General features: G+C 54.2%; 4 protein-coding genes across 13 annotated transcripts in view; 2 read left to right on the forward strand and 2 right to left on the reverse strand.

Moving 5' to 3' along the window:
* NUCB1 (nucleobindin 1) overlaps positions 1–4,119 on the reverse strand; it is a gene marked incomplete at its 3' end in the record, with an annotated part of 18,995 nt that extends 14,876 nt beyond the window's left edge. The window contains exons 1-3 of the mRNA XM_028483710.2: positions 3,965–4,119; positions 3,444–3,580; positions 696–803 (exon numbers count right to left, since the gene is read on the reverse strand). Of these exons, the coding sequence (XP_028339511.1) occupies positions 696–803; positions 3,444–3,569 (234 nt within the window). The remainder of the gene's footprint in view (positions 1–695; positions 804–3,443; positions 3,581–3,964) is intronic.
* A 971-nt stretch (positions 4,120–5,090) lies between these two features.
* Positions 5,091–11,548, forward strand: TULP2 (TUB like protein 2). Its single transcript, XM_028483700.2, has 11 exons — positions 5,091–5,122; positions 5,577–5,628; positions 6,099–6,225; positions 6,908–7,045; positions 7,288–7,404; positions 8,160–8,212; positions 8,924–9,226; positions 10,137–10,249; positions 10,763–10,877; positions 10,964–11,062; positions 11,301–11,548. The coding sequence occupies exons 1-11, from the start codon at positions 5,091–5,093 to the stop codon at positions 11,541–11,543; spliced, it is 1,392 nt and encodes a 463-aa protein (XP_028339501.2). The 3' UTR covers positions 11,544–11,548.
* Positions 11,549–11,775: 227 nt separating this feature from the next.
* PLEKHA4 (pleckstrin homology domain containing A4) overlaps positions 11,776–21,852 on the forward strand; it is a 31,931-nt gene continuing 21,854 nt past the window's right edge. For 2 of the 10 annotated variants that reach the window (XM_028483691.2, XM_028483696.2), the window contains exons 1-3: positions 11,776–11,882; positions 19,635–19,724; positions 20,952–21,059. In XM_028483691.2, the coding sequence (XP_028339492.1) occupies positions 11,868–11,882; positions 19,635–19,724; positions 20,952–21,059 (213 nt within the window). In that variant the 5' untranslated portion in view covers positions 11,776–11,867. The other 8 variants (XM_028483689.2, XM_028483690.2, XM_028483695.2 and 5 more) reach the window with 7 other exon arrangements.
* Positions 13,947–16,138, reverse strand: PPP1R15A (protein phosphatase 1 regulatory subunit 15A). Its single transcript, XM_028483699.2, is given in 3 exon segments — positions 13,947–14,056; positions 14,059–14,305; positions 14,740–16,138. Coding segments are annotated over 3 exon segments (1,737 nt in total). The 5' UTR covers positions 16,135–16,138; the 3' UTR covers positions 13,947–13,961.

Consider the following 21,852-nt stretch of genomic DNA (forward strand, 5'->3'; position numbering starts at 1 on the left):
GGTGTGTGTGTGTGTGTGTGTGTGTGTGTGTGTGTGTGTGTGTGTGTGTGTGTGTGTCAGCATCCTTTCTGAGGAACACTGCTTGGGGGATGGGGTGGGATGTGGGCTCTGGGCTCAGTCAGTCCAGGGATTGAGACCCAGGCCTCCAGGAAGGACAAACACTGCTACTAGGGCCTCAGTGTCCACCTCTGTAAAATGGGGAGAATCACAGCTCCTCTGGAGGCCTAACATGAGAGTTAGAGATGATGTGAGTGATGACAGCATCTCCCGTGTTTTGAATTCTTCCTGTGTAGAGAGCACCATGCTGAGAACTCGCAGAACCAGCCCTCAAATCACGCTTACTGAGAATGGCCGCTGTGCACATCCATGCCTTTTACACGTCTTACCTCGGATAGTCCTGTGATGCAGGTTCTATTATTACCCCATTTTACAGACGGGGAAACTGAGGCACAGTGAAGGGAGGCCACACAGCTGGTAGAGCTGATACTGGGAGGCATGTACCATCCACATCCACACTTAACCACACACTCTGTCTTCCCCAGATCCCTTCCCAGCTATGTGACCCCGAGAAGTGACTTCTCCCCAGTCTCAGTTTTGTGATGGCTGGAAGGTTGCCCTTTAGGGAACCTGGTCCGTTCTGGAATTCTGGCCTCTAAGCACGCATGCCCTCCCAGTGTGCTCGCACCCAGCCGCACCTTGATGTCCTCAGCATTGGCGGCCTGCAGCTTTTCCCGGAAGTGCCCGTCCGTCTCCAGCACATTGATGACTTCCTGGAGGTACCGGTGGTAGTACAGGCCTGTGTCCTGAGGCAACAAGAATGAACACAGTAGCCTCAGCCCTGGTCCCTCTCTGGTTCTTCCCTGCAGGTAGGACCCAGGCTCTGCTCCCCTGGGCACCTGCTGAGGGACCCAGAGATCAGCCACCAACCCTGAGCAGGAGGCCTGCCCCATGGGATAAAGGCTGTAGAGCCAGCAGACCCTGGTTGCTCTGTCACCCCAGGCAAATTGCCTGATCCTCTGGGCCACAGCTCTTACCTCTTCCCAGGTCTGTCTATAGTGGAGATGAAATTAAAATCACAAGGGTAAACACCCAGCCCAACACTTCCCATAGAGTGGACACACTGGTATTTGTTGGAAAGCAGTGAAACGTACATTCATTCATTCAACAAGCATGCAGCGAGCCCCTACCATGTGCCAGGCACTGTTCTATGGGGCACAGCAAGTGAACAAGACAGACAAAAATCCCTGGGGTCCTGGTCCTAGCCCTGCCACGTGTAGCTGGCTGGCACTTTCCTCTTCCTGGACCTCACTCTTCCATTTGTAAAATAGGCCATAAATTTCTTACTTCGCAGAGCTGTGGTAAAAAGTAAGAGATAAAAAGCCTGGCACCAAAAAAAAAAAAAAAAAGCCTGGCACCACGGTAAGGCTTTAGAAGATACTCAGTCTACTATAGCTATCGTTACATTTGCTGAGGAACACACCATAGGTGATTAATGGGAGCAGATCACCCAGCTATGGCACTGTGGGTGTACTAATCTCCTATTGCTGCTGTAACAAAGTATCACAAGCTTAAGTGGCTTAGAGTAATAAAAATTTATTCTCTTAGAGTTCTGGAGGTCAGAGGTCCAAAATGGTTCAGCAGAGCTGAGCTTATTTTGGAGACTTTAGGGAACAATCTGCTTTCTTGCCTTGTCCAGCTTCTAGAGGCTGCGGACACTCCTGGGCTTGTGGCCTGGCATCACTCTGACCTCTGCTTACATCATCACATCGCTTCTGACCCCGACTTTCTTGCCTGGCTCTTATATGGAACCCTTGTGATTACAATGGGCTCACCTGGATAAGCCAGGATAATTTCTCCACCTAACTCAATCACACCGGCAAACACTCTTTTGCCATCTATTCACAGGTTCTGGGGATTAGGGCATGGACATCTTTGGGGGCCATCATTCAGCCAGACACAGTGGGCTGGAATCCCAAATCTGCCAGTTACTAGCTATGTGACCTTGTTAGGACTGCTAGGATGCCTCGTTAAATTTAAATTTCAGATAAAACAATGAATAACTTTCAGTATATTATACTAATGATTATTCATTGTTTATCTGAAACCCACTCAATTTTAACTGAGTGTCCTGTTGCTAAGTCTGGCAATCTTAGTCCTTGGGCAAGTTGCTTAACGTCTCTGTGCCTCAGTTTCCACACCTGTAAAGTAAGGTTAGTGAGTACCCACCTCATAGGGACTGTTGTGAGGATTAGAGCAGTTAATATCTTTAAATATTGAACTCGGCACTTAGTAAGAGCTGTCAACGTTATTATGATTGTTGCTATTGACATTTATAACACTCTAGTAGCCTCAGAATAAAGAAAGTCTCCACCTTGGCCCACAAGGCCCCGTGGGATCTCCCCCGCTCCTTCTCTGACCTCATCTCCCCCTCGCTCACTCTGTTTCAGCCACACTGGCCTCCTGTAAGTCTTTCTACTCACTGTGCTCTCCTCCACCACGCAGCCTTTGCCCAGGCTGTTCCTTTTGCCTGGAATATTCTTCCCCGCACTTCAGATCTTAGCTCAAACGACCCTTCCTTCCTCCCTGACCATCAACCCTGGTGTCTATTCTCAGAGGGCCCTGCCGTTTGTCTTCCCAGCGAACTAAGCCGGTCTGTGAGGGCAGGGGGCTTGCTCTAGCACTGTGCCTGGCTCCTAGAAGATGCTCAAGAAATGTGTGGAATGAATGAAAGGCAAGGGGACTCAAGCTGCCCTTCTATGTCTGCAAAGATTTCACGGAGCAAAGGCCTCACTTGCTGGGTGGGGACCTGTCATACAGGAGCATGGGATGATTTGTTCCAGAGGCAGTGGTGTGTCCATCCCTACTGGGAGCTGTAGGATTCGGGCCACAAATCAGGGCACTGGCCTTGAGGATCTTTTCAAGTTCCAAATTCCCTAAGACCAAAGGTTTCATAGTGTTCGATAAACACAAGTTGGAATAAATGAGCAAGTTACCGTGCCCCATCATAATTTAAACTACAACTCCCATGAGCTCCATGATGTGAGAACACCCCAGTTAACTAACACCACCTGCTCAAGATGCTACTGGGAAATGTAGTTTTTTTTTTTTCAGAATCCTTCTTCGGGGGAGGGCGTCTTAAAAGAGCAGAGAGGTTTAGGTAGAGGCGGGTGGTGATGCAGATTTTTCATCTAAAATCTGACCTGATTTTCCATATCTCAAAGTCAGGGGCTTAGAAATCTCACACACACACACATACATACACACACACACACACAGACACACACACCCGCCCCCAAAGTTTTTCACCACGTCAAAGCCCTGGGACGGCAAAGAATGGCAGGCAAACTCCAAGCCGCATCCGTAGCCAGCCAGGGGCCACGGGGGCACGGGAATTGTAGTACCACTGCAAACACCTGGCTGGCGAGCAGGGCAGGGCCACTCACGGGGCTTTCGGTCGCGGGATTCTCCTCCTTGGGCGCCCCCCGCTCCAAGGGCACGGTCAGAATAGCGCGCAGAAGCAGCAGAAGTGACAGGAGAAGGAGGGCTGCACGGGGCCCAGCGGGAGGCATGGCGGCGTGGTCTGTGGGGGCGGAGAGGTGGAATAAGTCTGTCCCAAGCCGCCTTCTCCCCTGTACCCAGGAGTCTGGACTCCCGGAGCCCCTCCCCGCCCCCTTCCAAGAATCAAGACGCAAAGCGTCTCGTTTCCCGGGAGCCAGGATTCCGAGCCTCCAGCCTTTCCTTCCTCAGACCCAGGAGTCCTGGCTTCCAGCACCCTCGTCGCTTAGACTAGGAATCCGGGATCTCGACCCCCTCTTTCCCAGGCCCGAAGGTCCAGAGCCCCAGCCTCCTCTTTTCCCAGGATCTGGAGGTCCTGGTGTCCTCCGAGACTCAGTTTTCCAGCCCTTTGGTGCCCCGCTTCCCTTCTGCCCAGGACCCAAGAGTCCAGGACCCTCCAGCCCCTTACCTCTCCTTCACCGCAGAGGGCGTTTTCCTGGGCTAGGACCTCCGGTGTGTTCTCTGCGATTTCCCCCCTAGGCCACGCCCACTTTTCCCCGCAGAGGATACGCTCTCAGCAGCCTGATTGGTCCGCGCTGGCTCCAGGTTTCGGGCCCCTGGCTAGCGGCCCCGCCCCTTGTCGAAGTCGCTGGCCTTTTCTCGAAAGCCGAGCCTCCTTTCTCGGAAGCCCTACCTTTTGACGCCACATATCCTGCTTTTTAGGCGAAAGAACGGAGACTTTCAAAGAGAACTACAACTCCCTGTTGGGCCGGGGCAAAATGAGTCGACTTCCGCGGGCATCTTGGCCTCTTCGCCTCATGGGAGTTGTAGTTTTCCCATTTATTTTCTCTCCTAGAAGTGGCTGTAAATTACAGATCGGTAGTAGTTGGCACAGGTCACGTTATAAGTTTCTTACATAAGAGAGAGGTGTAGAGCGAGCCTGCGATGCGGCCTCTGTCAGGTCCCTTTAAGGAACACCTGCATGCTCTTCCAATTCAGAACCCCTGGAGCAGGGTTGCCTGGCTGCAGCAGAGGCCAGAGGTCATTGCTTTGTTGGAAGTGGAACGTGGGGAGCCAGGAGGGAGGGGATTAGGGCAGGTACCAGTGGGAATCCCCCTCCCTCTAAGCCCTCTTTTTCCCCCCTGCTTATTTCCCAGGGACCCAGAGATTACGTCACTGGTTCCCAAAGATAGGGTCAGGTATGTTTAGAAATTGGCCAGAGAGGCAAGGAACTGAGGTGTGAATGTGAAAAGCCTCTCCAGGCACGAGAGGAGGAGAGGGAGTCTCCAGGATCCTAGGCAGGTGGGTGCTGGGGGTCTAGGATCACTGGGGATGGGGTGTTTGGGGTCGAGTCCTGAATTCTCATGCCTTTGTGAAGGAGAGAGTTAGGTATTTGGGGAAGAGAGAGCTGGACTCCTGGGCTCCTGATCGTGATGAAAGCTGGAAACAGGCTGCTGGGACCCTAGCAAGTGTTGGTGCTGGAATTCGGGCTGCCTGGGTCAAGGGAAAATTTAAAGCTTAAGATCAGGTGTTGAAGGGAAGAGTCCATTGGGATGTTGGGTCTAGGTCCTGACTCCTCATTTTGCTTCTCCAGGATGTCTCAGGAGAATGACACATGGAAGAAAGAGTGAGTGGGGGAAATGAGATGGGCAGGGGTGGAGATGGGGGTGCAAGGGGGAACTCAAAGTTTGATTATGCCCACACCTACTCAGCTCTGGTCTCATATTGATGTTTGCAGATTCAGCACCATTGGCCTTGCAGGAAGGGCCCGGGGGCTTGGATTTCTGGGTCCTGCCTAAAGGGAGGGAGCTACAGATGAGGACTCCTGGATCTGAAAGAGGAAGGGATGGGGGGTTTGAGTGCTGGGACAGGAGGGGCCTGGGATCTCTGACTCCTGGGTTCTAGACAGGCCAGTGCTGTGAGAAAGAACTTCAGAACTGGTGGAGCAGGCTCAGGTTCTGCCACTTCTGTGTCCTCACAAATGTTCAGAACCCTAAGCTGGGCAGGGTGAAGAAGGAGAGGGGCTCTTGGGCAACCAGGGTGCCCTGCTTGCTGTCACTATGAACCTGCACCTCTCTCAGGGCCCTGGGGGATGAGCTTGCCGCCATGAGGCTGCAGAAGCTGGAACAGCAGGTACTGTGCCCAGGAATCCTACCACCCCCGACTCTTCCATCTGCCATACCTCTCTCTCCAGGAGCCCCACCCCCGACTCTTCCATCTGCCATACCTCTCCAGGAGCCCCACCCCCAGGACTTGCTCTGGGACTCCTGGTCCTTCTTTGGTTCTCTCGGAGCCTCAAGTTTTGCAATTGGGAAACGAGAAAATAGGAATTTTGGATCCTCAAGAAGCAAACCTTGGTGATGAGACTCCAAAATTTCTACGGAACAAGGGTTCTGGAGAGCAGGACTCCTAGGTCCTGGGGGAGGAGGGGCCTGGGAGCCAGGACTCCCGGATCTAAGGAAGGAGTTGCTGGGGGACTGAAGGCCTGGAACTCTCCCACGGATGCAGGACGCCCGTTGCCCCAGGCCCCCTTTCACCCATGTCTTCTGGTCCGGTTCCAACCCTCCCATTCCCGCCTATACACCCTTTTCCCGCTCCCGCAGCGGCGGCTGTTTGAGATGAAGCAGCGACGGAAGCGCCAAGAGCCCCTCATGGTTCAGGCCAATCCTGACGCTTCCCTGCGGCCCCGGCGACCGCGGCAGCGGAAGGAGCGATTCTCGGGTGACAGCGGTGAGGAAAGGTTCCCAGGGTCGCGCAGGAGCACAGCCCTGGAGGGAGGGGTCTGTGGGAGTGCGGGGCCTAAAGGGCTTAGAGGGGAAGGGCCTGGCGGAGCCCTGGGACGGGGACTTGTAGAGCACGAGAGCGGGGCCTGACAGAACCCTTGGGTGGAGCCCAGGAGAGCCTGAGTGCAGGGCCTGTGAGGGCCCAGGGGAAGGACCTGTGAGAGTTCGGGGGCGGGGTCAGGGAGAGCGCGGGTGCGGGGTGTGGCGCAACTAGAGGTGGGGCCCGAAAGAGTCCTGTGATTGGGCTTGTTAGAGCTCCGGGGCGGAGCCTGGGGGAGCCGGGGACCGCCCAGAAAGTGCTGGGGCGGGGCCTGGAAAAGCTCCGGGTTGCAGTTAGGCAGAAACCTCACTGCTGAAGTAGGCAAAGCCGAGGGCCGGGGCTGGGTTATTTAGAGCCGAGGTACTGGAGAGCCCGCGTGGGATTGTTTACACGCGGAATCGAGATAATTTAGCGCTAGGGCTGTGCTTGTTTGAGTCTTGGGATGGAGTTAGGGTTATGAGTGGGTCTCGGGGGTTTGGGTAGTCAGTCAATCAGGGACGATGTCTCGGAGACCGGTGAGGAGGCGGATCTTCTCAGACGACCGGAATTTGTACATCGTGTTAATGGGCCTCGCCGCACCTTCTCCCAGGCCCCGGGAACCCTTTCCTTCAGGAGAACGTGCCAGAGACACATCTGCGCCCTGGTGCCCGCAGTGGCCTGAGCACGGTGAGCTGCGGTGGAGATGGCAGTGGCGAGCGTGGACCCCTGGTATCGCCGACAGAAGCAGGTAATCTCAAATCCTTGGGCCGCCTATACACTGGAACTCCACTCCCACTAGAACCCAGGAGTCTGGAACCTCAGTCCTTGCTCTCCAAAGGACCCCCAGGGGCCCCGTTTCCTTCACACCAAGGAGTCCAGGTCCTGAACCTTCTCCTTCTCCAACACGCAAGAATCTGAATCTCCAGCCCTCTCCTCCCCCAGTATTCAGAAATCCCAGTCTCCAGACCCCCTCCCTGTCCTGATTACCAGACAGTTCCGATCTCGAGTTGGAGGAAGTCTCCGTGGAGGATGTTCCTGCCTCACCACCTCCTTATAAAGAGCCTCCGGGGACTCGGCGCAGGGGTTGGCCAGCCCGCCAACGACCTGGTAATTTCTGGGACATTGGGTGAAATCTGGCCCCCTGGTCCATGTGGCAAATCCTCCCCCTTTTTGATAACAGCTTTGTTGAGATATATTTCACATACTATACAATTCACTCATTTAAAGTTTACAATTCCATGGTTTTCAGTATATTTACCAAGATGTGCAACAATCACCACAATGAATTCTAGAACATTATCATCACCCACAAAAGAAAGCCCTATACCTTTTATCAGTCAACCCCGCCCCCAATTTCTCCCAGACCTAAGTAACCACTAATCTAATTTCTGTCGCTTTAGATTTGCCTATTTTCGATATTTCTATATTCATATATAGAATAATACAGTATATAATCGTTTGTGATTGGCTTCTTTTGCTTAGCATGCTTTCAGTGTTCATCTATGTTGTAGCATTATCAGTATTTCATTCCTTTGTATTTCTTAATATTCCCTTGTGGTGACATTTCCTTTTATTCTCATGACATGACCAACGATTTCAATAACAGGACTCTGGGTTATCACCCCAAACTCCGCTCCCTCCTCCCATTTTATTTCCCCAGTCTCCCAGATGCTCTGTCTGGGACAAGGGAAAGAGAGGACTCTAACCACTCCCTGTCCTTAGATCCAGAGCAGTCAGAGACAGTAGGGGTCGGAAACCCAGGAGTTCTGGCCTTCTCCAGCTAGCACTGATGACCTTGTCCCGAGCTCCTGGGACCCAGATGTCCTGAGCTCAGTCTTCTTCGGGCTTCTTCCACCCCTTAGGGGGCAGTGCTGAGGACGAGAGCGAATCCCAGGATATTGGAGATGAATACGAGGTGCCCAGTCCGAGACCAAACCCTGGAATGGATGGTGACGGGGGCCATGGAGACTTAGACTCCAACAAGGTGGGAGGTGGCACAGGCAATAAGGACATAGGAGGAGGAGGGCTAGTTTCGGACTCTAGGGGGGACAGGACTCTAAAATTCTGCAGCCCAGTCAAGGGCCCTTTTTACTGGTGAGTGGAACCTGTTATGTTTGGGCTAGCAGAGGCTCTATGGGTGCGCCATTTATTGAGTCAATCTAGAGGATCTGAATTGATGTGAGCATATACATTAAAACCCAGCCCCTCGAAAGGCAGCGAGCTTTGGAGAGGGTGAGAAAGGGCCAACTGGCACTCACTTTGCTACTGATGAAAGTGAGATAGTTTCAGTTGAGTAGATCTGGGCGGTAATCTAGACCCAATGAACATTGGTATTAGAGGAATGGGCAGTGCTTTCAAAGGGATTCTCCAATCGGTAGGTGGAATGGGTGAGGCTGAAGAGGGAGGCTAATGGTGCTGGCCAATCAACACTTGAAGAGCGCTTGGCGGGGTGGGCCCCTTGAACATACTGGCCAGTCAGCAGGTGGCTTAGACGCTTGACCAATAGACAGAAAACTTGGTCGAGAGAGGGCGTAACCCTGAGCTAGGATGGCCAATCGCTAGTTGGCAAGGCGGGGGGAGGGCGGGTCTCGACTGTCCCTCAACTTGAATTTGGCGCGTGGGCTAGGGCGAAGACCTGGAAGAGAAGAAAGAGGAATCGGAGTCTACAGTGAGGAACTCCCCATGCGCGGCCGACGAAGAGGTGTCCGAGGCCCCGGGAGGCGCGGGCAACAGCGATGTGGGGAGCTCGTTCCGCTCGCCTCCCTGCGCCCCAGGCCCTCGGCTGGGCGAGGACATGGAAGCGTATGTGCTGCGGCCAGCGCTGCGCGGTCGCACGGTGCAGTGTCGCATCAGCCGCGACAAGCGCGGGGTAGACAAGAGCATGTTCCCTTTCTACTATCTCTACCTGGAGGCGGCCGACGGCCGAAAGGTGCGGTCTGGCAGCCTCGGAAGCAAGTCCCACCTCCCAAGGGCAAGTCCCGCCCCTTTCTGAGCGAGGTCAAGACTTAGGCGAATCCAGGCCTTGCTCGTCATTGAACTAGGACTAGTCAGCTCCAGCGCCAAGTCCTGCCCTTCACAGCACTAGGCTTCTTTCATCTCAGAGCCCGATAGGCCCTCCCCATCCCATAATCCAGCTCTGTTCACTCCCGAGTTTGGCCCGCCTTTCTCAAAGCTAGGCCACGCCCTGTCGGGAGGTCCCAAGCCCCACCCCTTACAGACCCTCGTGAGGTACGGGCCCCATCTTTTTCGATCCAAGTCTGGCCCCTCAATGAGCCTTCAGTGTTATCAGGCCCCACCCAATCCTGGGACAGGCCCCGCCTATCGGGAGCCAAACCCCTTGCTTCGTGGATTTTCCACCCATAGCCAAGCGACTCCCCTCTCAGTCTGGCCATTCCTCTCTCGAGTGTGGCCGCTTCTCAATTACTCATTCTCTCCCAGAAAGAGGCTTTTCCCCTACTCAGGGCCAGACCTGGTTTTTCCCCGATGAAACACGTACTGAAGTCCTGCTGCGATGTTCCAAGTGAGGCTCTTCCCTATTCTCCAAAGCCAGGCCCTGCCTGCCAGTCAGGCTCGCCCCTGCCTGGGCTCAGCCCCAATCCTGAACCCAATGGCCAAAGGAATAAGGGGGAGATATTAAGATGTGAAATGAAGCTCCCCATTCAGGACCCAGCTGATGACTTCCTTCAGTGAGAACCGCATCTCCCAGCAAGCCTTGGGATGCTTATTGCTCCATTACCCTTTCCTCTGTCTTGGGGACATGGTGTTTCCTTGTCTTTGGACCCCTCGCCCTAGCCAAATACCGGAAATAGATTCTAATGGGCTGTTTCTCACATCCACAGCACTTCCTTCTGGCTGGGCGCAAGAGAAAAAGGAGCAAAACCTCTAATTACCTCCTCTCCCTGGACCCCACAGACCTATCTCGGGATGGGGAAAATTTTGTGGGCAAAGTCAGGTGGGCAGAGTCCTCATGTGTGTGATAAACAGGTGGCAGAGGGCCAGCGGTTGGGGGGAGGGGACAATTGAACTACATTTCCCAGCGGGCTGTAGAGTACAAGTTCCACCTGCCCTAGAACTTTTTCTCTTGGGGGCTGATGGGTTTTGTAGTTCTTCAAGTTGCAACCCCAGGGTGGTTGGGAATAGAACTGAAGGCTTTGGAGCAGAGGCTGGCATTTAAGACATTTGACTTCTTGAGAGACACGGGGCTGGCATTCCTAAGTTCCTGTGGGAGAAGAGGGCTGGGATATGTGAGTTCTTTTGTCTTGGAAGAGCGTTCCTAAAGGGCCAAGGCAGGAGGCTTAAAATCATGGCTCACCAAAGAAAGAGAGGGGGCTGGGACTGGATACATGGAACATGAGTCTTTTGTAGAGGATTGATCGGAAGAGTTCATGAGATGACATGGGAAAGCAGTTAATGTAAAACAGGAATAATTATTATTTTTATTCTGACCGCTTCCCTCCTGGAGCAGATCTAATGTATTGGGCACCAAATTCACCATCTTCGACAATGGGGTGAATCCAGAAAGGAAGAATTTTGTCCCAGAGACTGCTCGGATCAGGGAGGAGCTGGGGGCTGTGTGTTATGTGAGTGTCCGAGAGACGAGAAGAGAGTGGAGCAGGACGGTAGGGAGGGAGAAAGAAGCAGGCCAAATGGAGCATACTACCCTCAGGAGACCAACGTCTTGGGATTCCGAGGGCCCCGGAAAATGACTGTGATCATTCCAGGAATCGACGCCCAGAACCAGAGAATCAGTGTCCAGCCACAAAATGTTAGTCCGCCAAGGTTGAGTGTCTCTGGGTCAATGGGGAGGAAGGGCTGGGGGACCGGCCATAGGGCCTAAGGGGAGAGGGAGCCGATGGATTGCATAAGGTCATACATGAAGCCGGGAGGACTTTGTCAGACTTAATGCTTCTCAGGAAGGAGAGCCTAGGGACTCAAAATTCTGCGTCTGGAGAAAAAAAGCTGGTTGGTAGTTGGTTAACCACGTCCCCTACTTTATCCTCTAGGAACAGGAGTCGCTATTGAGTCGCCTCCAACGGGGGGCCAGCCAGGGGCTGGTCCTGCTGCAAAATAAAGCCCCATCGTGGAGCGACGAGAGCGGCGCCTACGTGCTCAATTTTCATGGTCGCGTCACTAGGACCTCGGTCAAGAACTTCCAGATCGTGCATCCGGATGACCGTGAGTTCCTAGGAACTGGTTTACCTGGGCAAGGGAGCAGGACAAGAACTACTTCTCCCATTAGCACTTGAGCGTTTTTCTAGGCAGGGCCGACCCCACGCTATTGCAAAGCCTTTTGGGAAGTGTAGTTTACAAGGCCCTCTGCTCTGTAAACTGCACTTCCGGAGGATTCCGCGCAGAGTGAGGGCGCCGCACAGCCTCTCGGGAGTCGAGGTTCTCGCGGCCGAGAGGCCCGCGGCAGGGAAATGACACCCGCTCCTCTTAGTTCCTGACTTCCTTCTCAGCGGACTACCTGGTGCTCCAGTTCGGTCGCGTAGCCCCAGACACGTTCACCATGGACTTCCGCTTCCCACTTTGTCCGCTCCAAGCCTTCGCCATCTGCTTGTCCAGTTTCGATGGGAAGCTGGCATGTGAGTAATTCAATGAAATACTCTCATCAGCTTGTGTGCCTGCTCATTTGGAGAAAGAGCCCCAGCGTGCCTTCTTTTGCACCACTTTACTAATAACCAACACTTATTAGACGCCGCCTGAGCGCCCCGTCCTGTGCTCTAGGCAGTGGGCTGTTCGGCAGCACTTGCTTTCCCGAAATCACAGTCCGATCATGGGGGATGGGTCTTAAACAACAAAAAAATCAAAATGCTCGTCTGCTATGAACGAGGAAGGCACACAAGTTGGCTGGGTCAGAGCAAGATATCTCTTAAAAAAAAAAACATTTCATCTACATCTGAAGAATCACAAGGAAGTAGCTGAGCCAGAGGGGGTCAGGGACGGGAACAGACAGTAGCCACAGCTCATACAGAGGTCTTAAGCTGGAAGGGGGCTTGGTCGGTTTGGGAATGAAAGGATAGTGTAGCAGGAGCCTGGGGAACCAATGGGGAGGGACAAGGTATGAGGCTGGATAGGGTGCAGGACGTTTGGACCACTCTTTTTTTTTTTTTAATTAACTAATTAATTAATTTTATTTATTTATTTTATTTTTTATTTTTGGCTGTGTTGGGTCTTCCTTGCTGTGCGCCAGCTTTCTCTAGTTGTGGTGAGCGGGGGCTACTCTTCGTTGCGGTGCGTGGGCTTCTCATCCCGGTGGCTTCTCTGTTGTGGAGCATGGGCTCTAGCCACATGGGCTTCAGTAGTTGTGGCACGCAGGCTCAGTAGTTGTGGCGCACGGGCTTAGTTGCTCCATGGCATATGGGATCTTCCTGGACCAGGGCTCGAACCTGTGTCTCCTGCACTGGCAGGCGGATTCTTAACCACTGCACCACCAGGGAAGCCTGGGCCTTTTTTTTTTTTTTTCCAAGCCTCTGTTCTCTTTTTAATTCTTTAGTTCCTCTTAATATTTTTTTATTATTATTTATTTTTTGGCTGTGTTGGGTCTTCGTTGCTGCGCACGGGCTTTCTCTAGTTGTGGTGAGTGGGGCTACTCTGTTGCGGTGCGCGGGCTTCTCATTGCAGTGGCTTCTCTTGTTGCGGAGCACGGGCGCTAAGTGCGCGGGCTTCAGTAGTTGTGGCACGTGGGCTCAGTAGCTGTGGCTCGCGGGCTCTGAGCACAGGCTCAGTAGCTGTGGCGCACGGGCTTAATTGCTCCGCAGCATGTCGGATCCTAAGTGCGCGGGCTTCAGTAGTTGTGGCACGTGGGCTCAGTAGCTGTGGCTCGCGGGCTCTGAGCACAGGCTCAGTAGCTGTGGCGCACGGGCTTAATTGCTCCGCAGCATGTCGGATCTTCCCGGCCCAGGGCTCGAACCTGTTCGCCCTGCATTGGCAGGCGGATTCTTAACCACTGAGTCACCAGGGAAGCCCCCCGGGCCACTTTTGTTTGAACTGCTGTGAAGAGTTCTAAGCTGGTGAGGTAAAGTAGGATGGGTAGTTGGAAGACATCATGAGAGTGAGAATAAATACTAGCCGACACTTATGTTATTTGACAAACATTGTTTTAATTATGACTTCCTTTGGGGCCTTACAAACTCATATAAGGTATGTGCAATTGTTAGCCGCATTTTACAGATAAGGAAACTGAGTCCATGGACACATGATTTATAAATGTGAAATCAGACCTACTCATAAATGTGAAAGCCTTGAGGAACTCACATCTGCCAGTAGGAGGATGAGTGTTTGTATTCCAGGGACACACAGAAAACTGGAGCTTAACCCTTTTTTGGTGAGTCCAGTTCCCAGCTGCTTTGGGGAGATAACTGTCCGGGGTTTAATCAAATTTAGGTGGAAGCCAAAGAAAAACAACAAAACCCACCAGTCCTTAGTTCAAAAGAAGCCTCGGAATAGGAAGAGGCAAATTCAAGGGATGATGGGGAATGTAGTTTATCCTCTATTGAGAGACTCGTCTTTATGCTGTTCCCCCGCAACTGTTTTGGGGACCCAGGAGTAGTGGATGATGTCAGTTCAGACACACACGGAGACGCTGCTCACTATGAAAAGCTTTATTCCTTATATAAACCAACACTTAAAAAAATAGTTAATAACACGAAAACTACTTCATCTTAGCCACGCCTCCCACTGAGGTCCAGGCAAGGAGACATACAGGGAGGAGATGGAGAGGCCAGAATGTGGCTCAAAGGCGTGGTCTGCATGGGGACATGGATAAGGTCGGGGTAGGGGCAGGTATGGTGGCCAGAGAAGTGGGAGGGTTCCCGAGGCGTGCCCAGGCCCTGGCCCGGGCGGCAGGGGTGAGGTAGGGACCCAGCTCCTCTTGGGCTTGGGCGATGCGTCGGGCAAAGCGGCTGCGATCCCGGGCGAACTGCTCCCAGGGGCCTCTGCGGGCGGCCTGGGCGGGTCCCGCCCAGACAGCCAGGAGATGGACGGACACCTTCTCAGAGAAGCGCACCTGGAGATGGACCGTCACAGACATGGGGAGACACAGAGATACAGACACAAGATACAAACGGCCACAGGTTGGGGGGTGTGGGGAGAGGGAGGGAGACAGAGAGAGAGAACCAAACAAAAATCAGTTGCACAACAACACTTGTTATCTGGCTAGTCATTCACCTGCCAGCGGATCCTCCATCTGACTCACTGAAGATGGAGGTAGTTCCCTGGGGTTGACATCCACAGCTGCTCCTTCCTCCCACAAGGGCCCAGCCTCTTGCAAAGGATTGCATTACAGTGAACACAGCCGTCCCAACGGAGCTCACATGCAACCCTCTGCAACACGGGGGACCCAGGAATCGGGGCCTCCAGCCCTTTGGCCTCCAGGCCCAGGAGTTCCAGCTCCCAGCCCTCTCCTCGATAACCTCAAGAATCTGAGCCCTCAGCACCCACCTTTCTGGTGTTTAGGGGAGGCTCAGGGTCCCGATGCCTGGTGGGGGTTTCTGCAGACTTGAGGCGCGTTTGCAGACGGAGGGGCAGCAGAGGAGGAGCCCAAGGAGGTGGGGCCTTCTCTCCAGGTAAATAGATGGCCACTCGGAAGGGGCAGGGCTCAGCTTCTCCCCACTCTGTGGCAGCTTCCCCTCCCTCTGTTTCCTCTCCAGGCTGATATATCCGGTCCCTGAAGAGGGCACTCTGGGCCTGAAGGGAGGGACTTGGTTCCAAGTCAGCTGCTTCTGATTCATCATCTTCATCCTTATTCTCACCCTCACACTCTGTTTCCTCCTCTGTGTCCTCTCCTGGTCGGTACACCCAGGCCCTCAGGAAGACACTTGTGGGTGGGACGGAAGAGAAAGCCTCAGCTTCTCCTGAATCACTGTCCTCCTCCTCCTCTTCTTCCTCTGTGATCTCACTGGATTGATGCTGCCAGGTCCGGAGCGGGGGCCTCTGGGCTGGAATTGAGGAGTGTGGCTCTGGGTCAGCTTCTCCTTTCTCAGCTTTTTTGGCCTTCTCCTCCTCAGGCTCCTCTCCTGAACAACACTCCCAGGCCCTGAGGTGGGAGCCTGCAGATGAGGGGCAAATGGAGGTCTTCGTGGCTGCTTTATTCTCTGTTCTTTCTTCCTCTGTGGCTCCATCCACGGGGCAGCACACCCAAGCTCTGCACTTGGATCCCAGAGCTAAGGGAGAGGTAGATGTTCTAGGAGCTCCTTTATTTACAGCTTCTTCTTCCTCCTCCTCCTCCTCCTCTTCCTCCTCTTCCTCCTCTTCCTCCTCTTTCTCCACCGCTGGACAACACTCCCAGTGTGATGGAGGAAAAGAGAACGTGATCACTTCTTTATCTTCGGGAACCCCTTCTTCCTTAGATTCCTCCTCCCCAGGAAGGTCTTGCAGGGATGTTATCAGAAGGCTGGGGGACGGGGGAGCAGGCTGGCCATCCATAAATTCACTGCCCTGCTCTCTAGGGACACTGGTTGCTTCTTCCCTGACATACTCTTCGTCACCATCATCTAAAAGTCCCTTCAAGAAGAGATCACTTGGTTTCCAGGTCAGGGCAGGCCCCCAGGATGCTTCTCCATCCTCCTCAGCGGCTCCACTGTCTCCAGTCTCCTCTTGAGGGTGCCTGCCCTTGGGGGCATGGTGAGTGGCCAGAGAAGCCTTAGCTTCTCCCTCCGGGACAGCTTCTCCCTGATCTGTTCCGGTTACTGCTTCCACCAACCAGGGCTCTGGAGATCCTGGGCCTCTCAGGTGGCTCCAGGCCCAGCTGAGAAGGCCCACCAGCGGGGACAGGAGATAGAAGTGGTGGGTATCCCTCCAGGGGCCAGGCTGATGGGGCACTTGGCCTGGAGCCATCTGTCTGGACTGGGAAAAAAGGAGAAAAAAAAAGGAATCAAGTTTAGAAGCCATTTAGGGGATAGTATCAGAGGATGACCCTGAGTCATAGCAACGGAAATAGTAACACAAATAGCAACAGGAGAGTCCCTGCCCCACATTCCTTTCTGATCTCAGCCACTCCCATCTCTGTCCCTTGTTTTGCCACCTCTTTTCTCAATACCCAAGTCTGGGTCCCCATTCTCTCTGTCCTTAGCTCAACAAGCCCCTAGCCCCATCTGCTCTCACCCGTAAGTCCTAGTCCCAAGAAGAGAGAACACAGCTCCTCTACTTGCTTCTCTTGGGGACAGAGTCCTGGTCCCTGCTGCTCGCACCCTCCTGAGGATTGACAAATCAGACCCCCATCACCCTCCTCCCTCGGAGACTCAAAAATTCCGATCCCCAGATGGTTCCTGCATTGGGGACCCAAGAGGCTGGCTCCCAGACCCCTCCTCCGTCTGGCTCAGGACTCCAAGTTCCCAATTCCTTCTGCTTCCTAAGTCCGAGCCCTGGGGTCCGTCCCACCCCTCCATACACAAGAGTTCAGGTTCCCAGGCCCTCCTTAGGACCCAGGAGTCCAGGCCCCGAACACTCCTATTTCGGAACCCAGAAGTCCGAGCCCCCTCCTCATAAGGCCAGCAGTCTGATCCCAGCCCCCAAACCCCTGGGGACCTAGGTGTTCCGACCCCCCAACTCACCGGCTCGGGACTGTGCGTCACCCTGGGGGCAGGAGCGCCGGCTGGGGCTGCCACAAGCGATCACAGGTTCGGACGGCGCGGGAGGCCAGCGCGTTCATCTCACCCTCCGGTGTTGGGCTCGGGGACTCAAGTTGTCACCGGCTGCTGCAAGTGCTGTCGCGACAAACGGGCGCGGGATCGTGCCGGGAGACGCAAAAAGACAAACAAGTGGGAAACAAAACGGGTTTGCGCTGACGCTACCCGTAGGGCTTTTATAGGCCAACGCTGCCGGACGTGCTAACGCCAAGAGGGGAGGCGGGGTTTCGAAACGTAAACGTGAGGATCTGAACGGAAAACGAGGTTGGACTTCTCGCGGAGATTCCGGGCTTTGTGATGTCACGACGACGGCGGCGGCGTTTCCAAGCGTGGCCACGCCCCAAGCAAGGGAGCTGTCACTCAAACGCGTGAACTGCTTAAGCAGTGAGGGAGCTCGCTTACCCCCTGTTCCAGGCAGCTGCCTCCCGCCCTGTTTAACCAGCAGGCCCCAGTCTAGACTCTCCCACTTTCCCATCCGGTCGTCTTCCTACCCGGTGTGGGAGAGTATTATTGTTTCCATTTCACAGATGGGGAAACTGAGGCTTGGGAATGAAATCACTTGCTCAAGGTGGTCACAGAAGAGTCTAGATTCATTGCAAAAGAGACAGAATGTGTAAGCCCCCTGAAGGCGGGCACCGTGCATTGCTCACTGCCTGGCACATAGTAGGTGCTCAACAAATATGTGGTGAGAGTATACTAAACCAAAAACCCGGACCCCTTCCCCGTCTCAGGCACAAGGTTCCACTCTTAGGTTTCACCTGCTTCAAATTTGTACAAAACCTCTGCTTACACAAACTGAAATCCTGGCTGGGGAGCACCAACGGAACCTCATGGGAGAGTGGGGTCTTCTGCCACAAATTCCAGGCCCAGGGACACAATCCCAGTCCTACCGCACCACCCACCCCTGACCTGGTCCGTAATGTTTTCCCTCAAAATACACCCAGAACCCATGTCTCCCTCCTGAGGGGGTCAACCTCAGTCTAGAAGAGAATTTTCATCTGAATCTGAGGTGGAGATTGACACTGGCCATTTGACCATTCTCTCGCCAGCACCCAGGGATCCGGGGCCACTCCCTCCTCACTGGAGGACTTGGATCCATCCACTTAAAGCCACACTTCCAGACCCCCAGCTCTAGTCACAGCTCCGGAGTCCTGACTCCTAGCTCACACCTTCCCAGGTACCCAGGAGTCTCAGCCCCCACCCCTTCCAAGATAGTAGCCATCTCCTTTCGGGGGAGGGGCGTGGTGCCCATGACTTAGGCCCCTGACTACCACCAGCCCACTGAGGCCCTGGAGTCCAGGCCCGGCTCCTACTCTCCAAACATTTAGGAATCCCAGCTTCAGCCTTTATGGGACCCTGGCTCCCCAGGCTCCAGTCCAGCAGGGACCTAGGAATCGGGGAGGGGGGTGTGTGTGGCCCCTCAGCATGGGGTCAGCTGAGCCAGAGGTCAGGCTGTGGTGGGGAGGCCAAGAGGGGCGGGGTCAGCCGGGATTGGGAGGGGAGGCAGCCGCGTGGGCGGCTGGCAGACGGAGGGAAGGACCCACAGAGAGGAAAGAGAAAGTGGGAGAGCGGGGAAGAGAGAAACTCAGAAGGGAAATCTGAGCGAGGAGGAAACAGTAGACGTGGAGGGCCACGGAGAAAGAGAAAGAGATTGAGTGTACGGGAGAGAGAGAGAGAAGGGGGAACAGAGAGGGAGTGAGCGAGAGCGAAAGCGAGAGAGAGAGAGAGAGAGAGAGAGAGAGAGAGAGAGAGAGAGAGAACGGGATGGAGACTTAAAGAAGAGACTCCATGAGTCCCAGAAAAGCGAGAGCGAAAGCGAGAGAGAGAGAGAGAGAGAGAGAGAGAGAGAGAGAGAGAGAGAACGGGATGGAGACTTAAAGAAGAGACTCCATGAGTCCCAGAAAAAGATTTGGACAGAACCAGAAAGATTGGGAGAGAAAGTGATATGGGGGTGGGGATGCTGCCGAGGAGGGAATGAGTAAGAGAGAGACTGGAAGACACAGAGATTCGAGAGTGAGAGAGACAGAAGGTGAGACTGGAGAGAGAGACAGTATAAGAGGAGGGTAGAGCGTGAGAGGAAGACTCACTATCAGAGACAAAGAGACCAAAGGGTGTGAATGAGCAGGTGAGAACTGCGGGCTATGAGAGGCATCCCCTAAGGGGCAGAGGAGGAGGGGGACTGTGCCTGGGTGTCTCAGCTTCCACGCTGCCCTCCTGTGCTTTCTGTCCTTGGGACCCCAGAGCTGGTAAGTTCCCTGGCTGGGCTGGGAGGGAGGAGCTGCCTGGGTGCACATTCCTGGTGCCCGGGTCTCAGTGGGGATGTTCTGGGGGTGCACGTGGGAGGGCAGGAGACAGGTAGCTGGGGGGCCGCTGGAAAGAGACAGGGAATGGGGGGTCTTGAGCACAGAGAGGGTCAAATTCCTGGCCAGTGTGCAGGGCGGGGGCAAGAATAAAGGGGCTCCTATTCTCTGTCTCTGGCTGCAGACAGCTGCCCCCTCCCCGCAGCTGCCAGTGCCGCCCACCTCTCTTGGCATCACTCTTGGTATGCGATCCCGGGCCAGGGCCTCCCCCAGTCCCCCCAGGCCCCAAACAACAGGCTCTTTCTCCTCAGCCTCCTCCGACCTGCAAGCCCCTGACCCTGTCTCTGTCCCCAGCCGGGTCATCTGCAGAGAGGCACACACAGCCCCTTTTTTTTTTCCTCTCCCCAAGCCCTTGATGGAGGAAGGCAGACCTCGGAGCAGCCTCAGCCTGGCCAGCAGCGCCTCTACCATCTCCTCCCTCGGCAGCTTGAGCACCAAGGTTCGAGCTTCTCGGTGGGGCTGGGGAGGAGGGGGGGGTGCTCTGGGCTGCCCCATCCTCCTGTTTCCGAACCCTGGTTTTAGCAACGGGGTGTGCCAAACCTAACAAGGTCCCAAATTTCCCACCCGCCACAGCTAGGAATTCAGAGGCACTCCCAGCTGTCCCCACCCCTTGTATTTTCCTAATTCGAAGCCAGAGTAACAACCCTGCTTAACTCTGGTTGCTAAGATAAGGCCACTCCCCAGCCGTGACCTCCCCTCTCCCCAGCCGGGAACTCAGTGGCTACTCTTATTAGGACTGAGAAATCCGTGCCCAGTCTCTAGCCATCCCCCATCTGCCCAGTTCTGAAATCTGATAAAGGAAAGACCTTTCTCCAACAATAAATATGCCCCATGTGGCCTGAGATTCTCGCATCCCAAATCATCGCCCCAGCCCAAAGTTCAGTCATGACATTCATTTTCTTGTCCTCCAGACATTCCCCTCACTCATTTCTAGCTTCCCAAGTTCAGATTCTGTAGATTTGAACCTGACCTCGATCAGCATCATCACCAAGGAGGGGCATCCTGTGGGAATCTGGCCGTGGGTGCCTGGGATATCTGTGTGGACAGGAGAGGGAGGCTCATCTACTGGGATGAAGGGATTTGGAGCTCCCACCACCACCCTGGACACGATCGCTAAGGAATGTCCTTCCTTGGCACTGAGGTATCCTTTGATTCCAGCTGACCCATCACTAGGGACTCAGCACAGAGGTCCTTCCTGATTAGGGGGACCTCCCAGGCAGTATTGCCATCTCGGGTCCCAAAGGCTCTACTACATCTCTGGCTCTGGTGGCCAAGAGCATCCTCTCCTTGGCAGTGGACCCTTGATTCCCAAATTCCCTCTGCAGTGGCCAGTAGCCTCTTCCTTGCCTCCAGACACCTCCCTCCACGCATGAAAAGTGTCTGTCAGCTCTGCACTATGCACATGCAATTCTCATCCCCAAACTCAGATCCCTCTTTATTTATTTATTTTTTAATCTTAGTTCCCCGACCAGGGATTGAACCCGGACCACGGCAGTGAAAGCGCCGAATCCTAACCGCTAGGCCACCAGGGAACTCCCTCAGCTCCCTCCTTGACCCAGTTTCTAAAGGCAGCTGAGGAGGGCCTCGGGTTGCCTGAGTCCCACTGCACCGCCTCCCCAAGCCCATCCCAAGGCCATGTTCACTTCTGTCCTCCTTGTCTCTTCAGAAGTCCACCCGGGCGGTAAGCAAGGTGCATGCCTTCGGGAAGAGGGGCAATGCGCTCAGAAGGGACCCTAACCTCCCCGTGCACATCCGAGGCTGGCTTCATAAGCAGGTAGAGTGAGCGGAAGAAGGGAAAGGACACTCCAAGTGATGGTAGAGGCTGTGCCCCTGGCTGTCCACTGTTTCTCTCCTTCCAAGTCTTCTCCAAATTTTTTTTTTTTGGATCACTGCTTCCTCCCTTATTCTGTCGTTTCTTTCATTCATTCGTTCATCCAATGACCACTTTTTTTCCCATAAATTTATTTATGCTTTATTTTATTTTTGGCTGCATTGGGTCTTTGTTGTTGCGCGCGGGCTTTCTCTAGTTGCGGCGAGCGGGGGCTACTCTTCGTTGCGGTGCGCGGGCTTCTCACTGCGGTGGCTTCTCTTGTTGCGCAGCACGGGCTCTAGGCACGCGGGCTTCAGTAGTTGTGGCTCGCGGGCTCAGTAGTTGTGGCACACGGGCTTTGTTGCTCTGCGGCATGTGGGATCTTCCCGGACCAGGGCTTGAACCCGTGTCCCCTGCATTGGCAGGCAGATTCTTAACCACTGTGCCACCAAGGAAGTCCAATGACCACTTCTTGAACATTTACAATGTGCCAAGCCCTGGGTCACATACCAGGCAAATAAGACAAATAAGTATCTATCTACATTCAGGATGGGGGTGGGCCAGGGGTGGATAATAAATTACTATAAAACAAGTGGACTAAATGATTTCGGATGCTGGGAAATGAAGCACTGTGAAGAAATAACGCAGGAGAATGTGCTGGAAAGTGGCTGAGGGATGAGAGCTACTTTTTTTTTTTTTTTTTTTTTTTTGCGGTACGCGGGCCTCTCACTGCTGTGGCCTCTCCCGCTGCGGAGCA

This window comes from Physeter macrocephalus, unplaced genomic scaffold, assembly GCF_002837175.3.
Source record: "Physeter macrocephalus isolate SW-GA unplaced genomic scaffold, ASM283717v5 random_57, whole genome shotgun sequence".
Lineage (NCBI taxonomy): Eukaryota > Metazoa > Chordata > Mammalia > Artiodactyla > Physeteridae > Physeter > Physeter macrocephalus.

Excerpts from the sequence above, each read along its gene's own strand:
- TULP2 (XM_028483700.2), top strand. The coding sequence starts at position 5,091 with ATGTCTCAGGAGAATGACACATGGAAGAAAGA. Across the intron at positions 6,226-6,907 it reads GCGATTCTCGGGTGACAGCG|GCCCCGGGAACCCTTTCCTT; the intron begins GTGAGGAAAGGT and ends ACCTTCTCCCAG. Across the intron at positions 11,063-11,300 it reads TCAGTGTCCAGCCACAAAAT|GAACAGGAGTCGCTATTGAG; the intron begins GTTAGTCCGCCA and ends TTTATCCTCTAG.